This window comes from Pleurodeles waltl, chromosome 6, assembly GCF_031143425.1.
Source record: "Pleurodeles waltl isolate 20211129_DDA chromosome 6, aPleWal1.hap1.20221129, whole genome shotgun sequence".
Taxonomy (NCBI): Eukaryota; Metazoa; Chordata; class Amphibia; order Caudata; family Salamandridae; genus Pleurodeles; species Pleurodeles waltl.
The window spans coordinates 608,666,312-608,687,523 of record NC_090445.1 but is presented as its reverse complement, the minus strand read 5'-3'; the positions used below and the strand labels follow the sequence as shown (position 1 = coordinate 608,687,523).

Genomic DNA, 21,212 nt, shown 5'->3' with positions numbered 1-21,212 from the left:
AAAAATAAGTGCTTGTACCCCGCACCACAAACCACCAGCTCAAATTAAGCACTGCTGTGCCCCTTGTTTTCTTATCCATGCCTCGTTACACATTGACACTTGTCATGCTGAAACAGGAATAACCTGCTCCACAATCCACTGAGGCAGTTGTCCAATGGGGTCCATTTGCAAACACGAAGCTTGTGGTACTTTTTCTCATGTTTATGTTTGCGGTTGACAGTCGGCCTGCGTTGTGGGAGTGTCTTATTTACTCTGCGTGTGTCTGCATTCTTGCTGCCCATGTGACACCTGTTATATTTTAGTAATACAAAGGGTACCCCGATTTGCTTTGTTAAGTTCGCCTCGCTTCCCTGGTTCTGCATTTTCGAATATTGAGTTATACCGCGCGAGCTGCACTTTCCTTTATGCTCTTTTAAAAGTAAAACTGATAACACTTTGGCTGCTCCTATCTGTCCTCGCCCTACCCTGGTCCTGCACATGTCATTCCCCCTTCCGCCCACCTGCTCTTCTACAAAAACACTTGGGGAATTCTCTTGACAGAGTGCCCTGAACTCTTTTCTGCTCCCTTCCCGGTGGTGTTCTTTTATTAGGTGCGTTCCCGATTTTGGGTAGTGATGCACTTAGGTATCTGCTAGCAAGCAAAGGTAGACATTGCAGAAGCAAACACTCCAAATATATGCAAATTCCGAACTGAAGTTGTTTGTCAAGTGGTTGCGCTCAGCCACTCCCGTCTTTTAAATTCTTGTCACTTTGCATTCTGGGACTTGTATTTCGACCTCTTCCTGTTTGGAAACGAAGGGTTACAGACACTTCGGTAGCGTACAAGCCAGGATAAAGTCAACTGCTGTGGGAGACTGGATTGTTTCTCTGACAACCAAACGCACAAATTAAAATAGCCCATATTAGAGGCTGTGAAGTTTATTCTTGTCCGAGACACAACTTATGCCCACGGAGAAGGTTGCAAAGTTTCACTTTGCCCAGGAAAAGTTATTTTCTACATTCCGAAAGTTCGATTTACATAGCGAAATAACTTTAATTCTCATGGAACCCACCTGATCCAGAGAACGTGTGCATTGTTTCTCTTTATTACTACCCCCCAATGTCTAGAGTATTACATTTGTTCTTTGAAATTTTGCATTCTTAGAGCTTTTCTATTCACAATACCATTGCCCGGGTAAAGAATACCATTGTGTTAGTCCTCCGAAGCAAAAATATGTGCGAATGTGACAAAGAGAAATGTTGCCCTACGTTGGTGAAGTAAACAAAAAACAAACAAAAGCAAAAACAAACCAGTCAGACCACCTTTGCACATCAATGTGTGACACTTGACTTCTTAACCAAGCGCACTTTGAATGCCTTTACCTAGTGTCTAGTGCATCAATTGAATCAGTGTATGCAGGCTTTATTTATATTATACAAGACAGAGAAGACAGTGCTAGCTATTTTGAACGGTAGCATCACCACCAGTAAGTGAGGCAGTGGTTCCATTCCTGCCCTTTCTATTACAAACGAATGCATTCTGGGAGATGTAGTCTCTGTTCAAGAAGCTGGTCTAAAGTCCTAGGTGACGATAAAAAAGTAGACACGGACTGGAGGAAGTGGTCCCAGCGATAGGGCGTCATGCAATCACCTCACAAAATGCCATGAGGACCCGGCCCGTCCTGCAGAAGGTGTAGTTGAATTCTTTAGAGCTCCAGTAAGTGTAACCCGGCACCCGTCCTGCCGTTCTTGGCCTCAGAGTAAGTTGGGCCACAACAGCTGCTGCCTCCAGCTCTTTTGCTGTCTCAGGAACTCTGACAGGGCAGCGGGAGCGCTGCCGCTTCTAAATTTAAACCCTCTGCTCCGTCTCTGTGTATGTCCTATTTTCTCTACTCATTTGGCCCCCACCCTCTTCCTTGCCATCGCGGAGGACCGGACTCGACAGGGAGAGAAGCCGGGGGGGCACCAGTATAAGCCCCGGATAAACCGGGGAAGGGGGGTCTCCGTCCAGGGAAGAAGAAAATTAAGGGGGCAACAAGTGGAAGTGAGGGGCCGTAACCACCAGCCGGAGGAGGCAAGGAGCGCAACCAACGCCAGCATGGAGTTGAGCCCCATAGATGACGGGTCGCTTCAGAGGAAACAGAAGGAAAAAGCCAAAAAGGCCCTGACGCCGGCCTCCCCCCGCCCGCCCCGGTCGCTCTTCTGCCTGGACCTCAAGAACCCCCTGCGGAAGGCCTGCATCAGCATCGTCGAATGGAAGTATCCTTTTCTGGTTCGACGCAAACAAAATAGTTGTATAAAGTTGACCGACGTCTCGTGGGGAGAAAAAAAAACCTGGAAATGGTAATACTGATGGTTTTATTGAGGGCAATTGTGGAAAGAAAAAAGCTGAGAGGTAGCGAAGGAGGTAAGATTGCGCCAGCATCTTTGTAAGCAAACTTGTCTAGTTGGGCCCAGTGCACTTGGAGCCGGGAGCCTATTTATGTCTACAGGGCGCGACTGACACTATTATAATCTCTACTTTCGAGCTAAAACTGAAGTATTTTTCCTCGTTACCTTCTAAAATATTTTATTTTTTTGGGAGGGGGAGCAGTTGCCGACCCCCAATTTGTGCTCTTATTAATATTACTATTTTAATGTTCGTGTGCTTATTTTTTTAAACGCTCGCCACACAGTTCTCTGAACCTCTGTAATCAGCTTCGCATATATTGTACTAATAGCACTGACCGCCCAAAACCCAGCTCCCACCTCTATTAATTGTTGACCTGTCTTTGATCATGTACTGTTCTCTGCTGTCTTACGGCTGCGTCCACGCTACAGAAATACCATGTACATATATAGATTTATCAACGCATTAAGTAAAACAACATCTGCACTATGGCCTATGAGAGACGAGTTCAGTGGGACGTGTGGCTCTGAGCAGTGTTCCTGAATATGCACATTGATATTTGACATTGTCCCTAGACATACATATATTTGGAAGTGTGTGAGGGAAGAGTAGTGAATTCCATTAGTCCGTCATTAGGAGCATTGCTCCGGGACACAACATGGGCCTTATTTCAGTCTCCAAGCCCAGTCTTTGGATGAGCTACCCACTAAAGCTCAAGGATTGAGGTTAAAAACTTACAGGACTGGCGGTAGTAAATTGAGTTTTACGGGAAAGGCCAATGCAAGTTGTAGCCTAAGAAAACCGTGTGGTCTTGAGCTGCCGGTCTATTAGCAATCCAACCGCTTAAGACAGAGGAGGTCTTGCTGTTGACAGTTGTGTGTGTTGGGGGTCAGTTAAGATGAAATCAAGTCCCAATATCTGATGTGGGCCCTTCACATCTCTGGCCTGGGTGCCACTGCACCTGTTGCAGTATTGATAGCTATCTCCCAGACTAAGAATCAGTGGGGGCTCAGAATTGAATTGAGATGTTCCCTAGTAATCGAAGATGCGCGATGGGAAGGCTGCCAGATGATGTGGCCAAAGTGAACATGTAGTTGCGATGGGTGAATCGTCCATGGGTGCAAGCCATCAGAAGGTTTTGGACGGGAATGGTTTAAACGTTTGTCAGGCATTTGAGAGCATAGCAGTGAACCAACCTTTACTGCAGTGGTGGATGTTTGACTGTCTTCCTCACCTAGACAGTGTTTGGTGGATTCACGCTTTGTCTGTCAGAGACACCGGACCATAGCCACAATTGAAACAGTGTCTCGTAGTTCGTTATCATGACCTGATCCGAAGGGTTGGTAAGAGAAAAAGTGAAGACCCAGTCCCTACTTTTGATGAACCAGTTACTTTATTGGAAGTGAACTTTCAGTCATAAGATTGATATGAATGTGTCAGATGGAGGAGGATGAATTTCTGATCACTGGATTCCTCTGGAAGTGTGAGGACCATTTTGAGTTAAGTAATGATGTGAGCTAACGCTCTGGCCAAAAGTTTGCAGAGTGATCCGGTGTTCTGATTACAGCTGGCGGAAGCCCTCACTCTTTTCTGAGCCTGAGTAATTGCTATCTATGAATAGATATTGTAGAATCTTGTCAGTAGGGGTTACTTGCGCGAATCGTAAGTAACCAAGCTTTGAAGTTATGGGTTTCTCCAGGAATATTGTATTTCAAATATCACCCTGCAAGAATGTCATAATCAATCAAGTGCCACAATATTGTGAAAGTCAATATTTAAGGGGAATAAAGATGTACTGTTCTTAACTCTACAAATATGCACCTTGACGATGTGGAGTGAAGAAATGTTGATTTATACTTACCTGTATAGACTTGCCTTCACAATATTATTATGCTTGACCAATTTACTAAGATGGCTTTATTATCTAGTTCACATCTCCTAATTCTGTCATATGAACATCAACAACTAGTGCCCACCTCCATGAACTGGCCACCACAGAAACCCATGAATCAATAATGAACCCATAATAGGGCGGCACTGTCAAAATCCAGATTTCTCTATATTGTCATATTGAAGAGAACATTTCTCGTTCTAAGGTCTATATAGTTTCTGTGTAGATTATCAGTAACAATAAAACCACAAAAGGGTAAAGTTTACGGAGCAAATTTACCAATATGCAGCGAAATTGGCTTTGGTTCTGAGAGTTCAAATTAAATGTGTCTTGACAAGTAAAAGATGAGGATAAACATCCTGGCCAAATAATGTATTACAAACAGGCGAATAAATCCTTAGCACTGTGAACTCGAATGGTTGTCCACTTACTATTTGGCACTTCAGATGAAGATTTCCAATTCAGTAATGATAGTTTAAAAGGGAACTTTATGTGTGATAACACCATAAATATTCTGTTGTTTGTCTCCTTTGAGCTACCTTTGCCGTTCGTAAGACAACCCTGTGAACCCACTCACAGTGCGGTGGGGCAAATGCGTCCTTAGAGCCAGTTGTTTCCTTCAGGTGAGATAGTTGAAAGTGTAGTGCTGCTTGCTTTCTCTTTAAGTTAATTAAATGTCCATTCTTTCTCGGAGCACAGCACACCCACCAAAAGAAAAACATAAAAACATATCCACGGAGATAAAAACATCTTGTCACCAGGTGGAATAACATATTACAAACTTTATACATCATCTGTTTCCAGTTATGAACCAAATACAGTTTTTATGATCCATACAAGCCTGGGTCCTGCAGAAGACCCTTCTTCCGCACCATTATGACCCATCCCTTTATCTATTCAATTAATTTTCTTCAAGAACCCAATAATCTCAGGACCTACCATGACAGATGCCGTGGCTGATCCAGCTCTGTGTTTTTAGGGTGCTTGCAGACTAGACTTTGTGATGAGGATAGACAAACCTTCAAGTAGATAAATGGAAACATGACTGGCTGAACTACTTTTAGTCGCGTAGGCCAGCATGGGATTCTTGTCAAGGTGGTTGAATATACATTGCATGAATCACAAATACCTACATACTCTAAAATGGTTCAGTAAGTTAACAATCACCAATATGGTGGCAGTCACCCTCCAGATCATTACTGAGACTATTTTCAGTCATGGACTTTTATGTGGCATCCTATTAAAACATTTTGCTATAAAAGACCCATGAGTATTAAAAGAGCTTGGATGCCAAAGTAAGCTCTATGGAAGGTCTGAGTGTCTAATTTGCAATACAGTCCTTGGCAAAATGTGCTTGGTCTGGCATGGCAGAGGAACAGAATCAACAACTGCCTTTATAATTGAAGGGGAGACATGCTTCCAACTACTTCATTCTCACCTGCATGGCACCACATAATGGTCTGTAACTCATGTAAGAAAACCGGAGCACTGCTGTGACTGTTGCACTGAACATTACACCCACTCTTTTGAATCTCTGTGAGTTTCCCCCCCAATGCCGTCAGTCTGTTTTTTGCTGAGATGTTTCTACTTGAATGAACACACTTTGATTTTGGTTGTTTTTGTTTTTATGTTATCATTGCTTTAGTATTGCCTTTGCTGGTAGTGCCTGAAGTGATAGCAGGATGATTTCTACTAGATGAGAGTACAGGGACATTCAAGCTTCGTGAGTTCCTGTCTCTTATCAATGCAGTTATAAATTTCCTTTGAAGTGGCCTTTGTTTATCTGACTCCTTCTTTTTGACACGTACTAGCAGCTTTCGTGAACTCTGAATCAACCTTCCCTTCCCCTCCCAAAACCACGACAAAACAAGAATTGATGAAAGGCTGTTAGTCAATGCCAGACCTATTGGCTGTGGCAATGCTTGTTTTCTGTGTTTCAACAGCTACTGTGGTGGTGCCCAAAAAGGGAGGATGTGGGGCACGAAGCTAGGACATATTTAGTTCAGCACGGGGCCCATTAACTCCCCTCTAGAGACACCCTTGTTTAATGTGATTATGAGGGTGTATTGTAGTATTGCAGTCGTTCATATGGAAATCAATAGTTAGTATATCATTGCCATACAAGCTATTTTAGATTAGTATTACCAATGGATTGCTTTTTCAGTTTCTACTATTGCTTATGTTCATTGGCTCCAGAACAGTCTGTACAACCTCATTTGTAAAAGGATAAGTGTCAGGGCTCAAAGCTTTGGTCAGAAGCTTGCACCCAGTCCTATCAATCCCAGAGTGCTGAAATCCAGGCCTCCTAGTTCTGATTCCACGTATTCCTCTTATCCATCACTAGGTACTCCCTGCCCCTTTTTCTTACTCTCGCAGTTTCTTTTTCATCCCTGCTTTCTCCCTTTGTCACAGATTTCCCATCTTTTTCTTCCTCCTTATTTTCATTTTGTATGCTTTTCTCTCTCTCTTGCTGTGGTTCGTCAGATGAGAAACAATAAGGTCCCCAAAAGTGAGTGCTGGTGGCCCCCACCTGCAACCACCGGCTCATGTTAAACACTGGGATTATTTGTTTCGACCTGAGCCAGGACAGCAACAGTTGATGACAAGCCTGAACGTTTACAGGGGCTTGGTCTGATTTTTCAGTTTTAATAATTGCTATAAAATGTCCCTATTAACTCAAACAAACACATTATTTGAGGTCACGAAAATGGTCTCACTACCAAATACCTTGGACAGTCGCCAACCTGTTCCTTATTATGTGTTTTTTGTGTGTAAAACAGATCAAGTAATGTGGAATGTTGGGTTTAAGTCTTCTAAATTTTTCGGTGGTTTTGAATTTATGTCAAATGTTATTATTGTTTTATACATTGAAATGAGTATTTGTAGTTAGTAAAAAACAATATTTTGATAATATACATACTGACTTCTGTGGTGATCTATATACTTCTTCAATGCTCTATTATTTTTTGGATTATATTAATTAATTTGATTCATATGTGTGGACTAAATTTGTCCAGTTTCCTCCATTCGTCTGTAAAACTCTGTGCCACTGATCTGTGGTCTGGAACACTGATTTTCTTCCACTTTGTTTTGGTTAAGGAATAATGGTGCTGAAAATAAGAGTCAATGTAAATTTTACTTTGGGTGATTTGGATTTTCTCAACCATACTTCCCTTGTCCATATGTTTTATCAGTTATACGTTCAGAGACATTTTAAGGCATGGAACAAGTGAGCAATTGCCCTGGGCCCCCATCTTCCAAGGAGCTCCCGAGAAAATAATCTTTATCTCTCTAGCTTACCTCTGATTATTTCTAGATCTCTCCCTAGTTTACCACTGTCTATTTCTATACCGGAACCTCTCTTCTCTCTGCCTGCCTTTAACTCTGTTCCCTGTTTGCCCAGTGTCATGTTAAGGACTTTTGAGATCCTCAGAGGGACATATTTCAATTGTGTGTGAAACCATTTTTGAAAGTTGTTACCAACATGGGGGCTTAAAATACGTCTCGGACAGGTCCCTAAAAATCCTTAAGATGACACTACATAGGTTTGGTTTTATTCTGGACACTGCCTACAGAGTTCATGAAGTGGGGCGCAGAGGTACCAAGAGCACTAGAACTGTCATATTTTGCCAACATAGACCCTCCCTCCTAGAAGGACACCCACTGTTTATAACCACTGTTGAATCTGGTGTTATCAGGTGACTCACATGGAATAACCCCACTCTCTGTAGAATAGAGGAGCTCCAATTGAGAGTCAGGCAACTTTGTGGTTTGAACACTCGTATGCCTGTCTTATGTTGCAGCCTAAAGATCACTTGTTTCATTGTAGGTTTTGTGACTATATGATGACCAACTGGGACCTACTCGCTCTGGAAGCCATGTCTCTGCTTTAAATTATGGCTTGGAAGCTTCCCTAAAAAGGTACCTAATGATACCACCCTACTCTACCTGGTTCTGACGACAACTGTATTGTCACAGAGTCTAAGACTAGCATAAGGGCGTTTAGCATGTGGTCTTTTGCTCCTTAAAGATACATGCATCGAATGGGATGTCTCACCACCCCCCAACTAGGACAAGATCGCATGCAATGATGACGACATGCTAGCACATTGATGTCATTGCTGAGTGTGTAAACACTGCTGCAGCACGTGTGGTGGTACTAGAGCACACTGGGCCAAGCATTGTTTGTCTTTTCTGCAGGCTGTATTCATTGAGTCAGGGTTGGTGGGGAACACGTGGGTTGTTCAGACCGGAGACCAACACTGCAGGCTTTACTCCTTCTGTTACCATCGAACTGTTGTTCCTTACAGCTCAACAACTTGGACATGTAAAGTCCTGTGCACTTGTGGCAAGCTATGTATATATAATGTACGTGGCTCAGGAACTAGCGGCTTAGGGAAGGGGGCCATACATCCCGCCACTCAACAATATGAATAAATAAAATAGTACTCTTGGAGGATATACATATATGGTTTATGCCATACTATTTTTTTCAATATTTAATAGCTGTAAAGCACAGTACTAAAGGAGCACCAGCGCCCAGGGGTTTGAATCAGTGCTGTGAGATAACATCTCATTAGGTAGGACTTGCTTTGAAAGGGCTGGTCGTATACCCCTGTCTTGCAGTGAGCAGTGTTCTCTTCAGCTATGCCATAGACAATACTATTCAGCTTGACTTTTGCACTCTGATAATACACGACCAGTTGCATGTCTGTTTCTATTATTATTTCAGGTATGTTGATAGGGTCACATTTATTGTAATCGGCATCAAATAAATATTTATTCCCCTGAAAAACATCAATTTGAAAGGAATATATTGTACAATCCAAAAACTGAGGAAGCCCTTACATTTATTAGTTATTGATAGAAATGGGACCCAAATGCCCCCAGTACACCTCTCATGACCACACACACACAATCACAGATGACTTCACCACTTGCTTCATCAGTGCCATCCCTGTTGGTTTCACTAATTACATCACCGAGGCTTCTCAATGACACTGGTCTGTCGAGTCTTATGAACCCTACATTAGACTATTCCAAGAAAAATCTGGGTGCTCATGCCAAGTAGGAGTGGCTGCTTAGCCAAGAGCCTATTTTGGCCATGACCAGCAATTTCCGAATATCGGGCCTGACAAATGGCGAGGCCAAGTGCTTAGAGTCCCCACCACAATGGCCCACAAGGCCTTGCCCTGTGCCATGGCTAAGGCTTTTGGGTGCAGGGCCTGCCTTTAGGCAGGGGCATGGACTTAGACCAAGTAATCAACATCCCTTCTCCCCCCTTACATGGCCTTCAATCTTGCTTAGTAAGCTCCGTTGCAGGGCCATGCTCTGCCCTCAGTGCACCCGTCCTCTGAGACCACAAAGCATCCCCTTTGATCTGGGAAAACTCCTGCACCGTCTTCAACACTCCTTCTGCTAGATACAATTGTGTTCATTCTTTGGCGCTGGGTAGAACATTTTAAGTGTAGTACCTAGCCTTGGGCAAGGGCTCTTACTCATCGTCGTAGGTTTTTTCTGCTTCCGGTATTGTTGCTGGGAATGGTGATATGTGATGTCACCACTGATGTATTCAATTATGTTATCTATGTCAATGACATCATGTATTAGATCATTATCAATGCACTGTGGATGTTTAGGCCCTCGTGTAGGTTATAGGTTATATGTAGGGACAGATGTACTGCAGTATAGGCAAGGTTAGAGGACTGGAAAAACGTTGAGGGAAGGAGGATCCAACTTTGGTATAGGAAGATGAATTAGGAGAGGAGAAAGAAAAAAAGGATGAGTGTGAAGTTTCCCCTCCATAAACAAAACAAAGAAAGGATAGCCGGGGGAAGGCTGAATGTGGTGCCAGTCGATTTCAGTTGCAAAAGAGGCATATTTGCAATCGAGGATAAACATTATGATAAGGATTTTTGTTTGAGGAAGAAAGGCATTCACTGGCATTAATTGTGAAAAAACATAATTTGGAAATATTTGAGGGGATGCCAGGTTTTTGCCAGATCCACAAACAACTGAAAAAAACAGCTTTGTATCCCAATCATGCTATTGTTTTTTTAGGTCTTGCCTACGGACAGCTTTAGCTCTTATTTTTTGATAGGCTTTTTCTGTACAATACCACTACTTATAGAGTGGGCTTTGGGTCAGCCATTATTCATAATTAGTTAGCTTTCTGTCAGTGCTTAATTTGTGCTTATTGTTTCAGGTGCAGAGCACCGGCACTTATTTTTGAGGGCCTGCACTCATTTTCTGCCTCAAGCATTTACTGCGAGCAAAAAGACACATATGGGAAAGATGGAGGAAGAGAAAAACGAAAAAGCGTCACAAAGAGGGAAAACAGAAAGCTGCAAGAGTGAGTTGAAGGGGTCGGGAGTGGCTGTAAATGGATTAAAGAGGCCGAGATGGCTTCAGGATTACGCTGCCTTAGTATTCCGTGTTGGCACATTAAATTGCAGCAACCTCGTGTTTAAGAGGAGGGCTTTGGGCACCGCCACCTTTTTGTTTACAAATTAAGCACTGCTTTCTATCTACCTCATTTTGGTGCTTCCCATTCAATGGTTATACTACCTTTTCTTGGTTGTATTACTCCCCTGGACCTCAATTGTTTTACTGTTTATCTGAGTGGATGAGTTGTGCCATTTTACTACTTATATTGAGGGAACTACTTTTTAGGGCTGAGCTCACGCAAGAGCTCTGGACCATGTTGTAATCTCTCTGTGGGGTTCTGACCACGCCCAGGTTCACTTTCATTAGCTCATGGGCTTGCCTTTTAAAAATTGATTCCATTTGTGAAAGGCATGCATACGTCATGCCTTTTCTGATGTTTAGCCTTCCTCAAACGCACCGGTAAACTACTGAAAACATACAAGGCTCTGTGTTTTCAGCTAGTTTCTGGACCACTTTATTTTTTCATTTCCTGCGATGTGCGATCTCGCTGGGCAGAAGTTGAGCGCCTTGCATGATATCGACCCTGTTCCATGGATAATTGCACTTTTGCCGGTAACATGGATAATTGCACCTTTGCCCATAAATTTCACTGCAAGCAAACTTCTGTTTCCTTTTCTGTGTCTCCTTCATGCTAGCGTCGACCATCGGCTCGCATATGTTAAACTGTTTTACTTTTCATTATTAGTTTGTGGCAAGGAATGCCCGGTTAGGAGTTTACAGCGTTAATAGCTCTAACGCGAGACCCGTTGCATTGCAAATGCTTGTTTATGTCTGTCGTTAGTCAAGACCTCTTGATTTTAGTAAAATGATGCATATAATGTACTCACTTAAAGGGCCTTTCAGCCACCTCTCTTCATCCATCAGTCTGTTGTTGTGTCATTCAAGTTTGCTTCCACTCACTACAGCATGGAGCAACGGGTCACCATACTGGAGCCACTGGTTAACTTCATTTGAGGGACTGCATTTTGCTTGTTCACAAGGTGCACATCCACACACTAGATAGTTCCCTACAGTGCCAGTGTTTTTGTTTTTAATTTATAATTACTTTAGTGTTATCTTTTTTTTAAAAGCCAGATGTGATAGCAGGATGCCTTTCATGCGAGCAAAGGGTACATTCCAGCTTGATCAGATCTCATCTCCTGTTAATGCTGTTGAATTCCTTTAGAAGGGCCTCTTTTTTTATCTAAACGCTGTTATTTCACATCAGCTCACATGAAATCTGAACATAAGCTAATCAGTGCGCTTTATCATTTTTACCAATCTTTTCTTTCTTTCTCCTCTTTTTCACATTTTTATTTTCATTCTTTCTTTTACATTCTTTTTTCATTCTTTCCCCGCTTCCTTCCTTTCCTTGCTTCCTTCCTCTTTTCCTTCATTCATTCTTTCTCTATTGATTTCTGTCTTTCTTGACTTCTTTCTCCTTGGCAAGAGGTTGACAGCAAATGTCAAACTAATTAGCTTTTTTGTGTCTGTTAGCCAAGACCTTTTGATTTTACTAAAATTGTGTATGCAACATACTTACTTATAGGTGTTTTCAGCCAGAATTTTCCATTAGTTATATATATATATATATATATATATATATATATATATATATATATATATATATATATATATATATTACATTTATTTTTAGATTGATGAGGGCCTGGCAGCTTCTTCAACAAACAAAGTTTTACAAAAACGATGACAAAACGAGAATTGCCAAAAGTCTGACAGCCAATGGCAGACCTTTTGGCTTTGCCAGTGTGTGTTTCTTTTTCTGCCAGCACTTCTTGGGAGTGCATGTGTTTTCTTTCGTGTTTATGGTGCTTCCCCCTTGTTCTTCTTTGGGGGGCTCTTCAGCTGCAGTTTGCTACCGGGTTGCTCCATTCTCTCTAATGTGCTTTCATTCACTTTTGTTTTTTTTTTTAAATTAAGCAATCCAAGATAGGCATCTGCTATCTTAGAACAGTAAATTCAAAGCAAAAAAACATGAAAATATCTACTGCAGTGCCATGACACACGTGTGCAACTACGGTGACACATCGGCAAGTGTATGTCGTCACACTGGGCAAGCCATTTAGCTTTTTTTGTTTTTGCCAATGCTGTTCAGCATGAGCAATAAATATTGGAAAAGCCAAAAAAAGCCAGCTAAAACCTTTTAGAGGGAGGTAAATAGAAATACAATGAGTCAAGAGAAAAGAACAGGATTGGGCTACACAGAGGAAGAAATTAGCAAGCGGGTAGTAAGTGAGCAGAGTTCTGCTGCTCTTGAGCCCAGTACTGATGACTGAGAGATGCTAGGCCTCACCAGTATATTTTTGTCTCTCTCAGGGAAATGTCCAGGGTCAGTGAAATTTAAGAGGTTTACCGTAACGTCTATTTTAAATAGAAAATTCATTGGTGGGGGGAGAAGAATTCCTTGGTGGGGGCGAAGGGGCTGGTGAACGCCGCGCTAGACAGATGACTTTCAGGTTTAAAATATAATAAATGGAAACACGGGCAAAAGAAAAGAATTAAGGAGGGAGGGTGTGTATGTAAATCCCTGAAGGACCGTGCAAAGAAAAACAGACTGAAAGAGATCTCCATAATCCCAAATTCCACGTGTTAAGAGTAATGCCTCTCACTCAGACATGATTTTCTTTGCCTTCTGGTACTTGACGTTTTTCCTCCTACTATGGTATTTAAATATAACAACCAGAATGCAAAAAATGCCCCAAAACTCGAACTTGCTCATGATATTGGGCAACTTGAAAATGATAGGGAAAATCCCTTCACACCCACTGAAGTTGGAATGATTACCTCCGAGGATTTGTGTTATTGAAGTCTGGAAAAGTGGGCAAAGAGATTTAGGACCTTATATAGAGTCTAAGGTAGTTCAGTGTCTGTGGTGTGGCGTGGGAAGAAATTCCCGTCATGTTAGGAGGGCCAGATATGTGGGCACTGACAACATACTCTTTTTCCTGCAACAGTGCAAAGCCGTGGTCCATCACTGGAAAAGGTGGATTTTCGGGCAGAGAGCCCCACCCATCTAACATTTGAGGGAAAACCTCAGCTACCACGACAGAAAAAGTTTAAATTTGATACGTTTTCATCATCAGTGTGGCCTAGGCCCTAATTTTAGCACAATGTCAGGTGAGAAACCCAGCAGCAAAAACTGAAGCAGCTATAGCTATAAGTCAATACAGTGTTACTAGTGCTAGTAACGGTATGTGGCCTTGGGCCACTTGAAGCAGTGCAGCTCGTTAACTGCAGAGCTCCACTTCCACATCATGGGTGGGATGTGGAGGGTGATTCGATTGCTAAATGGTCTCAAGTGATCAGGTGGACCTGTGACTGTAGCTCTGTTGTCAGTAGCACTCTGCATCCTGGGACTTGTAGGCCCACAATTGTAACGAAAAACGATGTTGTGTATGTCACACGCGGGGTATTCTGGTGCTGGGCAACGTGTGAGTTTAGCCTCGCCTATGGCCGAACAGGGTGTGGCGGGTGTGATCCAAAGAACAAGGTCTTCAGTTTCTTGCAGAGTTCCAGAAGAGAGAAGGGGACTCTGATTTGTAGTTGGAGATCATTCCACATTTTAGGAGAGATGTAAGAAGGCCCGACCTCTGAATCGGGTTCTTTGTATGTGTGGGATATGTGGAAGTATGAGTCTGGCCGAGCAGATGTCTCTGGAAGATTTGTGAAAAGAGCTGCAGCTATTAAGGTAGGCAGGGCCAGTGTTGTGTAGTGCTCTGAAGGTGTGAATGCGGAATGCTGTGACGATGTTGACCTGCATGGTTTTGTCCAGTTTGCTGCCTATGATTTTCCTGATGTTCCTGGCGTGGGTGCTGGGGTAGGTGTGGGTCCTTGTTTGGTTAGAGACCAGACAGAGACCCATTGCAAGTGCTCTTGTCAAAGATCACAACTTATGTCCTATCAGTGTTGTGGTTGAGACATTTGGACTTCATCCATTTGGCTATTTCAGTCATGAAGGTGGCAAACATGTTCAATTGGTTGGTAGCTTTATCCTGGAGAGAGGGTAGGTGTTTTCATTGTGGGAGAGGAACTGTTTAAAGATACTTCAGATAGCATGGATACAGTTAACTCAGGGAATGACCTGTAAGCAAATTAGTACTTATCCAGACATGTTCAGCAGGTAAAGTGGTTTTTGACAGAGTATAGCTTTATGTGATATTTGTATCTCAAAAACAGCCAAAGGAATTGTGATGCAAGTCTTGTCAGGTAACTCTGCCATATGAGCGCGCCTCTTTTAAACAGTCCTATGGCTGTACATTTCTTTTTGGGAATTGTAGATTTGTTTTTTCCAGTACAACTACAGGCCTACGAAACATTAGAAACTCTACATCAGTGTTTGGTCTCCGTCTTGGAACCATGTGGCAGTTTGCATGCATGTGATCATAGGCAGATTGCAGATATGTCACTGGATGTTTTGTGTAACGTATTGTGGTTTAAATTTAAAAGGACGCAGTGATTTAGGGCCTGCCAAGTGTTTTTCGCCTGGCAATTAGGAACATGGCTTGGTATCCACATCAGTATCAAGGAGTCTCACTCTACACTAGACTTCTCTTCTCTAGAGTTCACAGAAAAATAGTTTAGAGATGGAGTGTTAATATTGACAGTGGTTGGAACTAGCATTAAACAAGGTGGTTGAAATCCACAAAAGTGGTGAATATCCAGTCCACCGCATTACAAGTGAATTATTATGAGCATGGCACTTGTAATGAGGCAGATTGGAGGTTTGCTAGTTTGTGCTGGAGTATCCCATCCTCCAGAATCTAAACAACGCCCATGGAGACCTCATTAATCCCACACCCTTCTTTTTTCTGTCCAAATCCCAAAGAGATTATTTAAATGTTTGCAGATTCAAGATGCTTTTCTTACAAAAGTCAACATTCTTCTCGTAGAATGTATTCTTACTAAAATAAATAGTGTTTATATAGATGTATGCTTTGCTTATTTCATTTGCATAGTGCGTACCTCACCAGGGGTTAACGGAGTGCATGAAAGAAAAGAGCATCTCTATGCCACATCATCTAAGTACTGATGACAAGAAGAGCCATATTGTATCCATAACGAATAACAGTAAAAGGAGATAGTACGACAGAGGGCGTTATAACACGGAAAGGATAGCTCATGTGGAGATGGGTTTACAAGGCAGGCAGAAGGCAGCCACATTTGGGTTTTCCCTAACACCTTCTGGCAGACAGCAGTGACGTTCAGGAATAGCGCATGAGAGAACTTCATTTGACATGCTGATACTTGTAGTCATTTTAATCTCACGCACCAATCTTGGTATAGTTTTTTTTATACTGCAAAACCCAACCAAGATGATGAGTTTGTTTTACAGATAGGAAATTTGTTCAAAGTGCTGGGCTTTAAATTAGATCCAAGAAGCGTTAAACAGAAGCTGAACCTTTTTGAGGGGGCTAAACCACGTACATGAGTATGCGGGTGATGTGGTCTGATCCATTTGCACCAGACACATGTTCAGTAGCTCTATAAAGAATGGATTTGATTGAGGCCTGCCATGCGCTGGTCAGGTTAGCTAGAACGGCTTTCTGAATAGAAGGCCCACTGGCTGACCGAGGCAGTAAACAAAGGCAAACCTACTTCTTCCGCTTATTTCCTGATCCCTGTGAGTTTCAAGAAATTTTAAGTAATACTCTAGAGAAAATAGAAAGGAATATTCTTAAAGAGTTTCAGTTCATTTCCTTTTTTACTTAATTGAGAAGCCATCCTTCCTACTGGTAGATCTTGGGTAGGTCATACTGATGAAAACAAGGGCTCCATCAAAGAGGTTTCTGCTTTTGCACTCAGTGTTTTCTTTGAAGATATTTTTTAGAATCGTCTTAAATTAGGCCTACAGTTGGCATACCATGATCTGTAGACTCATGGTATTAAAGTAATCTGACAGCTGTCACCTCTGGACTGCGGATGGTCATTCATTTAAGCTTGGCCATCATCCTCTTCATCTTCACAATAGCGCAACACTTTCAGGTTTGTTAATTGCATAGATCTCTTTCCAACGAAGGCTCCCTTAATCATTTTGTTTCATATGTTTAGTTATATGTCTTAGTTAGCATATCCCCATCAATAAGTGCTTTGGAGTTTACAACATCCATACTCTTCGATGGCAGAATGTAAACATTTTCTGGAGAATTTGGGAAATACAAAGATATTTACCAGAGGTGGCATCATTTTTATTGAACTTATTGATTCTGCGTCTGTTTTCCATTTTCACCAACGTCATAAAAAATGTGACTTAAATGTTGAAACTGAAGACCTGTTTCCTACATGAACCCAGGGAATAGGTTTCTGAGGATCTGAACTCCGATTTTGCTACCCTACTGTGTGGTTCTTTTTTTACTTTGGTGGAGCTTTCAACTTTCCGCAGCACCATTCTGAAGTCTAAAAGTAGATTTGGTTACTTTGAAAATAGTAGAATTATCCTTATGCATAGGAATAATATGCATGAACATTCAATACCACGAGGCAAACACCGTGCAAGCTTTGTGACCATTAACCATCAGGCCATTAGCTCTGTAGTTTATATATGCTTTTAACTCTGCAAATAGATGCAGATGTGTTCAGTCCTCTGTTGTGGAACTGCAGTGCGCAGAAGAGAAGCATAACTTTACGTTAACAGACTTCTTTCCATGCCATCTCGTTATGTCTTTGTTCAAGACATTTGTCACACCTCTTAAATCCACCTGTCCATCACTGCCAAGTAACTTAGTTTATTCCCGTGGTACAGGGTGAACTATCTGTTCCATTGGTTTGATGTTGGTAGCGTGTGATATTGTTTAGTATTTGTCAGCCTTAGACCAGGGTTCCAGACAGTGTTGATGTGTGACACACTGTCACTTCTGAACATTGCCAGTCTCTTGATGCCACTATATTATGTACTACTGCACTTCAGACTGCCCGTGTGAAAGGCTAAACTTCATTGACTCAAAGTGATTGACAGGAGATGTGGCTGAACTGTTAATTGTGTATAACTATGGGCAGTCCTTGTTACCTTTGCCATTGTTATTCTACCTGTAGAACTGGACATGGCCAGAATGAATGCATACTCTCTATGGGCTATTGTCCTAGATTCAATGTTCAAATCCTTTACAGCCTCTGCATCACATGAATGAATGTGCCAGTAATTGCAGAGGTTTGCGGGTCACAATTACTCTGTTTTTAGAAGATCCTGGACACTCTTGTCTTGGAATAGTAAGAAGGATCGAAACCAATTCAAGTTAAAACATTTTTGTGAGATTCTTCCAAGAAACGTGTAGCCAGACATAGAATGTCTTGTATCATCAGTGGATTGGTAGAGTTACGATCCATCTTTAAGGTAGTCTTGGAAGTGCTCACTAGGTGGTACCTTTGCTCATGAATGACTGCGAGGCATATGCATCATGAGGCACAGTGTTTGCATCTCTTTCTTCTGCAACAGCATTTATTTTGAATTAAGTGTGTGTGTGCAAAGAGATTTTATTAATGGTAAGGTGCTGAGGGACCAGAACTTGAGACTCTCTTAAAGCAAACAGACTGATCAGATTTCTGCTGAAGCATCTGTAAGGATTGAATGAAGTTCTACATGAGTGCATGCATGCCGTGCCAGGTCACATGTGTCACCCATTTAAAAGGATGGGGAATACCTGTGTGCCTGACATCTGGCCGGTGTCACTTTGGGGGTCATAGGAATCTCATCAAAATAGGTGTGCCATAAGAAGCCTCACAAAGGTTGCGTCTTTAAAGGTCTGAATAGGATTCCAAAACTGCTGAATCAAAATACAAAAATGCCCTACTACTAAGCTGGGTGAGCTTTACTGCGGAACAACAAGAAGAGAAAGTATTCTAGATTGCATCTCTATGGAACCAACAGTTTAGATCCAGCCTACTTGCAAGTCTGTCAGCGTTAAAAATGGCCACACAAGTAAAAGACCCTTAAACCGAACCTTAGACAGAATTTCCAATTTTGGTTAACTGAAGGCCAGCTTGACCACCACTTTGGGATGTTTGTAGTTAATTAATTTTCATAGTAGGGGAGCCCAAAATGGTGTTCACAGTGTTTAGTCTGGAAATAATCCCTACTTCCACACCCAGGGAAGGTAAGGGTTGAGGAACAAATAGAAGTTTCTTCTATAGCATCTTCATTTATTGAAAGCACAAAATCACCTTTTCACACCTGGCCTCGTTATGACAAAGAAGCAATTCTCTATTAATACAAATGCATAGACTTTTAACTTTGGAAAATAATAGAGGAGGTGAACCCATCTGGGATAGTGCCTGGTGTTTTACAGGCTGTCTTGGCATAAGGATCGGACCTCATATTGTTTACAGTTCAGCATGTTAGTACTCACCGTGGCCTGGATGGCTGAGATACAAAACTAATTAGTATACTGAAGCTCAGATGGAGGCCACTCAAGGTGCAGGAGCTGATGGGTGCATAAGAAATAGATTCTATACCAACTGATCTTATGATACTAGCCAGTGGTTGTATGCATTCATTGAAAAGAGCTTGGGCAGATGGCCCCTATGGAACTACAGAGGACACACACCTAGTTAGCACAATAAGGGGTAGTGGGCCAAAATATTGTCTTTGTCTCAACAAGATAGATAAGAACCTGGGCTGAGATGCACAATGCAGTCTTACTGCTACCAAACAGTTGATTAGGATGGCATGATTGACTGTATTAAAGCCTGTGGTGAAATCCAATACAAAAACGCAGGCCTTGTGATCATCATCGAGGCTTATCCTAATAGCATCCAGCACCTGAACAATCACAATTTCAGCTCCAATTCGAGGGCAGAACCCCACATAGAGTGGGGCCAGCAGGTCAAATGTTCAAGATTGGTTGAGTGTCACATGCCAGATATTTTCCCACAATTATCAGAAATTATGGCAGCATTGATAAAGGCCTTGCATGACAATCTCTGTTGGCACTAGGCAGGGCATCATAAGCAGCTGCTTCCTAACTTCATTTTTCCAACTCTGCAGCAGCACCATCCTAGAAAAGCAGATATATGTTCAACAATAAATGTAGGGCGGGGATGACCATAGTGCTCATAGCTTTTAAGATCAACACCACGTAGAAATCATCTGCAGAGCCTGATTTATGTGTGCTCAGGTAGGCCTGAATATCACTGAGGGCAACAGGATAAATGGTGCCCTGCCTAGGCACAGGTTTAGTAGACCGCGTCGCTCTCGCCACAGGTTCTTTGACACAGATTTTAGTCACAACCTTTTCACAGATTTATTTGCAATTTCTGTTTTCTCGAGGATAAAAAAAGTTGTCACGTAATCCTTAGCACTATCGTTGAAACATGGACCAGATGATCTACCAAACCACTCTGTAGGGTAGGGTTTTTTGACAATAATCCTAGCATAATCAAACAAGTCGGATACCCTAGAAACTAGCTACAAGTCAAGATTTGCACATGACCATCCCTAGAGGTTCTATCATTGACAGTGAGAGTGGTATTGAAAGGAGTGGAAGGGATAGGCCTGTTAAGAAACCCAGATACCCATGCACAATAGTCCACAATGCTTTCTTCGAGCATTATGGGTCTAGCCTAGTTTCAAAGATAGCTGGGACTCCTATAACAAATTTGTTGGAATGAAACCCTGTTTTGTCTGCAAAATCATGTGTTGGTCATCTTCAGATTTGTCAAGTGAAAGGCCAATTGTGTCTGTGGACAGGCATTTTCAATATTTTCTCATATGAGAGTTTTTGTTGTGTAGCAGGCATTCTTCAGACTCCATATGGGGTTCATCCTCCTTCTAGGGATCCCTCTGTTCCATAGATAACCGTTGCTCAAGCCCATAGCATGGCCAGACAATGCAAGTGATATCACAGACTTGTGGTTATAGTCTACATTAGGTTTCTTTGTTCCTAAAAGAAACTGGTGGCATTGGTTCCTTATCATGGATTGGTGTACAGAGAGACTCTAAGGGGTCATACGGGAGGCCCTCATATAATGATAGGAACGCTCTACTCGGCATGGCAAACTCTTTCTACTTAATGCACAGTTTGCACCACTTCTGGATCTTTTCAGTTGGAAATAGGAAATTAAACTTATGTGGTTAGTGCACTGCTTGCCAAAGAAACTGGGTACCAAGGTTAGAAAAAATCCTTTAAAAAATCCTTTCAGAAAGTGGCTTGCATTACAAGTTGTACAAAATAGGCTGACTCATATACAACACCTGTTAATGGGCATTACCCCAGGGCAAGGTATTTACTAGGTGTCATACCACCTACCTAGAATCAGTCGATAATACACCAAATTCCATATTAGGCGTTTTTTCTAGGCCCCCCCCCCCACCAAAACATTTAGCCAGCTTTGACTGTTGGAATCTATCAGGAAACACTAGTATGATGTGATCATTCCTTCCAGTTTTGATGCTTGTGCAAACTGATATTTGCACAGAGATCAGAATTGAGCCCTGAACTTGCAGAAATGGCATACATATGTTTTTTCCTGCACTCGATAGAAAGGACAAATAAGGGTGCAACTTCTTTGGCTCAG

General features: G+C 42.1%; 1 protein-coding gene across 1 annotated transcript in view; it reads left to right on the top strand.

The window, feature by feature from the left end:
* The first annotated feature begins 1,721 nt into the window (after window positions 1-1,721).
* Window positions 1,722-21,212, top strand: part of CACNA1S (calcium voltage-gated channel subunit alpha1 S) — a 381,085-nt gene continuing 361,594 nt past the window's right edge. Inside the window, exon 1 of the mRNA XM_069238889.1 lies at window positions 1,722-2,238. Within this exon, the coding sequence (XP_069094990.1) occupies window positions 2,078-2,238 (161 nt within the window). The 5' untranslated portion in view covers window positions 1,722-2,077. The remainder of the gene's footprint in view (window positions 2,239-21,212) is intronic.